The sequence below is a fragment of the Rissa tridactyla genome, chromosome 2, assembly GCF_028500815.1.
Source record: "Rissa tridactyla isolate bRisTri1 chromosome 2, bRisTri1.patW.cur.20221130, whole genome shotgun sequence".
NCBI classification, from domain to species: Eukaryota; Metazoa; Chordata; class Aves; order Charadriiformes; family Laridae; genus Rissa; species Rissa tridactyla.
In genome coordinates, this window is record NC_071467.1 from 157,773,178 (window position 1) to 157,779,177 (window position 6,000).

Consider the following 6,000-nt stretch of genomic DNA (forward strand, 5'->3'; position numbering starts at 1 on the left):
TTTTGGAAAGTGTTTCGTTTTATTATTCAGAGTATGCGTTTGTTCTCTCCGCAGGAGCAGTTTGAGTTTGCTTTGACAGCGGTTGCCGAGGAAGTGAATGCAATACTCAAGGCGCTTCCCCAGTGAGCAGCTCAGTCTCCCGAAGGTTCCCGCAGGATCCGTCCCTCGTTTTCCTCATCCTCAGTCCCTGTGAATGTTCTTGGAAACCGTGACCTGACCTTAACTGTGTATCTTCTGTTGTAACCACATAGTGATAGGGTCCTTACAAACTCCTTTAGCTGGTAAAAGTTCAACAGTTAAAATGTGTATTCTGTTTTTTGGGGTTTTAAACAAATTTTTAAAAGTACATTGAAGCCTCGGATTAAGTGACAGAACAATCCATCTAATTCCTTTCACATCCTCAAAGCCCTGAATGTCACACTTTGAAAGCACACATTCATGTTCTTAATAGCAAATATACAGTATTGTGGGTAATTAGTGCAGTCAATATAGTCTCAGAAAACAGTGTTCTGTTATATTTTTGTAACTTTTCAAAGGCTGAATGAGAGGGAGGGACTGAAGAGGATGGTGATTGTTCCTATACAATGCCGAGCTGGAGCATGAAACAGCGCTGAGGGTGTGAGCAAACACGGGTCCAGGCTCTGCCAAAGAGAGCTTGCACCTTCTCGTGCTGGGCTTTGGCAAGCAAATGTTTTCTTAACTGTTGTTTACTTTTCAGCTTTGTGCCATGAATGGAAGAAAATCTGAACTATAAGTAAATAGGCCTGCACAGTTGTTGCAACTGGGGAGAACAAGTTGGTCACATTAATGGGAAGCTGGGGGCTAACGAGCGCAATAACTCTGACCATGTACCTACCACTGACAGCGCGGAACAGGAGAGCGTAGACTCACCTCGGGTGATGGGGAAAGGCCCTGTCGGCCGTCAGGTAAATGTCCAGAGCTGTTATGGAAACAGATTGTTGATTTTATGGGGTTACTGAGGAAAAAAATGGGACTCTCCTCTTTATATTTTTGCATTTCCCTTTGTAAAACTGTGCTGTGCCATCCTTCTTAGCCAGGAAAATATATTTCTGTAAAAGCCTGGCTGCAGGAGAACCCTCCAATCTGCATTTTGTGATTCTCATCGAGTTTGTCTGATCCAGACGTTCGTTGCACCTTTCTGCAGAGGCTCTGCTCGCTCCTTGTTCTGAACGATACCTATTTTAACCAACCATTAAGGGATAAAGAAGCACACAGGTTGAATTTCCGAGATCCTTGTGTTCTCAAAATCCGAATGCCTACTGTTGCAAAGTAATGCTAAAATAGGTCTGTAAATGGTTTGGTTATGCAATCTTGCTTATGTGCATTCACAGGTTTAGTTATGGTACTCTTCTGAAGGAATTTAAACTATTGATAGAAAGTACTCCGATATGTTTGAATGGAGGGCCTGAGATTAAAAATATCAAAGGTACCTAAGTGATCTAGGCTCTTAATTTCATTTTCAAAAGTAAATTCTTGGGTGCTTTTTCATATGTTATCCTACATCTCCGTGATTTAAGAATCTGGGGTGCTTTTCTTCCAAAATCTTAACAGTGTTGTGTGCTTGAAAGCATATTAGGCTAATTGTTTGACTTAGCACTGGAAAATATATCATTGAATTTAATTTGGGAAGGGGAAGCTTTTATAAACTTCTAATCAGTGGAATGTTAAAGAGGACAATATCACAGAGTGTTGCTGGCACAGAGGCAACAGGCATCTATCGAAATCAACCACGTTGCAATTTTGTGTTGTAGGTGTGGATATTGGTGATTTCTTCTTTTCAGCAATTAAAGAGTTATTTAAAAAAAAAAAAAGCAGAAGGCTTGTTACTTTTTGCCATACATTTTTGTGTGCTATACTTGGTATGTGCTGTTGCTTAATTTGTGCATTCCATTACTGTAGCAGTACAGAGCAGTTACTGCAGATGCCATCATCCTCTTAAGTACACATACTGTACATTAAGCCACATGTTTATTTTATGGCCTCAGCATTTTAGAGCTTTCCTAGCAATAACTAAAAAAACTAATGGAGTATGAATGAGAAAATTGCCTTTTTCATTTGATAATTTAAGTTTAACAGGATTCTTTTATTACTTTAGCTAACACAAAATTGCAGATCAGGGCAGATGAGATCAGTTTGAGCAGTATCAGCAAGTGTTTGAAGTAGATTTACTGTGAGCCATGTACTGCAGCTTTCTGAAAATACAGGTAGTTATAGCCAAACTAACTGTCCAAAGAATCAAAATTAGGGCATCCTAAGCCAAGCCCTCCGATTATCGGGTAGAATTATTTCCCAGCATGGGATGCTGTGCCATTACCTACTGCCAATGGGCTAATGGTTTTTTAGCACAGATTTCTGCCCTGGGATTCATTAGCGTTCGCCTTCTGACTGTCCCTGTGCACACCACAAACATGGCTGACAAGCCTTTCGTTTGCACTTCAGGAATATTTTTTAATTGTTCTTTTGCAAATATTTGCATTTCATAATAGCAATTTCAGGATGATCCCTATTAATTCACAAGCAGCTGAGTGTGGGACTTAAATATTGCTCTTCGTGCTTTGGAGTTTATTTAGCGTAGATTAGAGGGCATTAATCTTTCCCAAGGCTAATGGGGCAGGGATGTATTGTTTTATTCATACTTGTAGACCAATTTACACAACAGAAAGATGCGGTCTTACTCAGTGGGTTAGAGTATCTCCCACTGAATGTGATTGACAATCCTGTTATTTCAGCCGTGTTTTGTACAGTTCTTCCACAAAGAGGTGCCAGGCTTATTCTGTTGACTGTAAACTACCACGCAGAGTATTTTGTCTGTGCAGGTGGCATACTGCTCGCACCTCTCAATAAATGCCCTGCTTCTGGGGGTGATAATCTGCTGCAGGGTCTATTAGTGAAATGCAGGTTTCAGCCACACCAGGGGTTTGACAATCCATTTCCCAGGAAGATGCCAAAGCCATGGATGAAGCCACAGAGATTGATTTCTCATGCAGGGCAGATATTTTTTTACCCTTTTCACTACAGTTAACTTAACCCTTGTGATTTGGCAAAGGATGTTGTTCAGGCCACCCGTGGCCACTTGTGCTGGATGTGGGACCTGCCCCGTGTTCACTGGCAGGTTGAGATGAGATTCTTCCTGGAAGCCATGATCATCTGAGAGCCCAGAGTCGAATGAGATCCACCATCCTTCCCTCATCAATATTTTGTTGGATCTTTAGTAAACTCATTACAATTGAAGCATGGGCTGGTGCCTGACACGTAGCCATAAACAGCATGTGTTTAATATTGACCATCCTGGTGTTCTTGATAACGATAAATGAATCTACAGGTGCTGTTTGTGTGGTTGACTCTTTAAATGACATTTAAGGAAGGGGGGGTGCTGCAGGAGGGCGATTTCACCCCAGTGCTCACGGTTTCCTTCCTGGCTGGTCAAAGCCTGCGGCAGAGGGAGAGAACTCTGTTTTCCCACAGGCACAGCAGTGAACACAGCTGCTGGCCCTGAGCAGGGCAATGACCTGACCAACCCTACATTTACGTAGTCACAGTGTGCGCAGATAAGAGGGACAGAGAGGTGGTTGTCACCAGCGTTGATGGTTCATAGGAGTAACACAGTTGCTCTCTCCAGCCTTCACCTTTCTCATGACATGGGCCGGGATTCAGAGGGATGGAGGGGCAGGAGAGCACCGTTCCCTAAAGCCCAGATCCTTGAGGTTCAGCCCTGGCCACAAGGCAAACAGTGTGGGGTTTTCTGTTGGCTTCACATGTTTCAGGTGTGAGCTCTAACCGTTGCTCTCGACCATCATCTGTGGGACCTGGTGCAGCCCAGGTAACATGCGGTGGAAGTCCTTGGCAATCATGAGGGCCAAGAATGAATTTCAGCAGAAAATCCCCCATATCCAAATCTCAATCCAGTAGCAAAACAAGCAAGATTATTTTTATAGATGCTACTAAACGTTTAAAACATTTTAAAATATTTTTTAAACCTATACCAATGACTAAACCTTGTTCCTGTCTCTAGCATGCATGCAGAACCAATCTCCATCCATCCCCAGGGGAATGACAGCTATAGTACCTGTAAGGAGTTCATGCTTTATTAGTCAAGTGGAACATTAATAAAACCCAGCCCACTTCATAATTTCCAGAATAGTCATTAATTAAAAAAGCTGTTTATTGGAATAGAAAACAAGTATTTGATTAGCTTTGTTACAGAACAATAGCTCTCCTAATTTTTATTCTGCATATTTTATTCTTTGTTTAGAAAATTCTCTTAAGAAGCAGCTGAGATAATTCGCTTTTTAAAACTGTACAGTTTCTATGGTTTTGCTTTTTAAATGAGGGTACACTTTGTAGATTTGATTATTATATTTTTCTGTTAAGATTACATTGGGCATTACAAAAGCATTCCCCACCACAGTGAAAAGAAAGCTATCCTGTTGGTTTATTGTAAAAGCAAAAAAAAATAATTAAAACAAAATTGCAGAGCTGTGGCATACTAAATCCAATTAGAGCATGACTCTTTACTACTCTTCATTTACCACATTAGAAATAAAATAAAGTTACACCAGCAAGATTTCATTTGAAGCTGTTCTTGCATGCTGTTTGTACTGTATTTGATGGCATAATATTGTTTTGTTTACAACCTTTTCTTTCTTGTCATTCTATTATATTCTTCATATGTATATAGTTTTAAAAACAACAACAAAAAAAAAGATTATATAAAGTATTTTGTTCTACCTCTGTAAAAATCATGTTTGCCAATAAAGTCACATTGTCTGTGGAGTACGGTATCGTGCATACAGCATTACCAGCTGGTGCTTTGCTTTTATTTGGGGGGGGGAGCGATACCTCCATCCTTTGCTGGAAAGTTGGATTCTGAATGTCGGAGGTGGGCACACGGGGCTGACAAAGAGGGACAGAAACGTCCTGCTGACGCCTTGGAGGTCCACGTTTAATCTGCTCTGAGCAGAAGAGATTGCAGCCACCTCTGGCTCACGTGTGTGGCCTGTAACATTGCAGCTTCCGACATTTCGATCGAAGCGGACTCCTGTGAAGAAGGAAAAAAAAAAAAATTACTAAATTACAGGGACCCTTCTGGTACAACCATGAAGTGAAAAAATTTGGCCTGTTGTGTGTCACAGAGTGTACAAGTTAACAAACGGAATAAATGATACCCTCTTGCAGGAATATTTAAAGCAGGAAAATTTTTTGGGGGGGAGGGAAGGCTGGTGGATCATGGCGTCACATCATGGGTGGTCCAGGCTGCCCAAGGATTTATAGTTTTAAAATAGTAGTGAGATATACAGCAGTATTTGAATGGAAAATACTCACTGTTATATTAAATAAGGTTAAGAGGACTAAAGCCTAAGGTTCCCACATAAGCACAGCCTAAAATAACCAGTGTTTTCCTTGAGGGACAGGAAGTAATTTTTCCATAAGCACTGTCCATTATATGAAGGTTTCTTTCCATGAAATATCTATTGTTAGCTGTTATCAGAGGCGGTCTTTAGGATTAGACACCCCCAGTATGGCAATTTTCATGGTCCTGTACTGTGTGTTAAAATTTCCCTTGTGTTTTGAAGAAGACTTAAAATAGTTTGCTGCTTACCTGGAAATAACTAGAAAAATGTAAACCACGCTGGTCCAGCTCACTCCCTTCCCATCAGAAGAATCACGTCTTACATTCTTTAACCTTGTTTATGTAGTTGCGTGTTTTAATATCTATGCCTTTCTCAGTGTAAGAAGGTGACTTTCATCTTGGAAGCAAAATATATGCACCATTATAGCTATTTGCCTGGTCGTGTAATTTAGGAGATCTTTCATCTCTAAGATAGCTTTCTGAAGCCTCTGGTAACATCAGATGGAGGACAAAAAGAGAGATACATTTAACTATATAACTACTGGAGCATTATGTATCTTCCAGGCAAACACGGAAGCCATCGGTTGTACATACATTGATTCATGCAGCCAGCATTTGCTTTTGCTTCG

The 6,000-nt window shown here is 40.8% G+C and overlaps 1 protein-coding gene across 1 annotated transcript in view; it reads left to right on the top strand.

Moving 5' to 3' along the window:
- The window catches only part of PTPRN2 (protein tyrosine phosphatase receptor type N2), a 663,063-nt gene extending 658,287 nt beyond the window's left edge, over positions 1-4,776 (top strand). The window contains exon 26 of the mRNA XM_054190602.1: positions 55-4,776. Within this exon, the coding sequence (XP_054046577.1) occupies positions 55-126 (72 nt within the window). The 3' untranslated portion in view covers positions 127-4,776. The remainder of the gene's footprint in view (positions 1-54) is intronic.
- Positions 4,777-6,000: the final 1,224 nt, after the last annotated feature.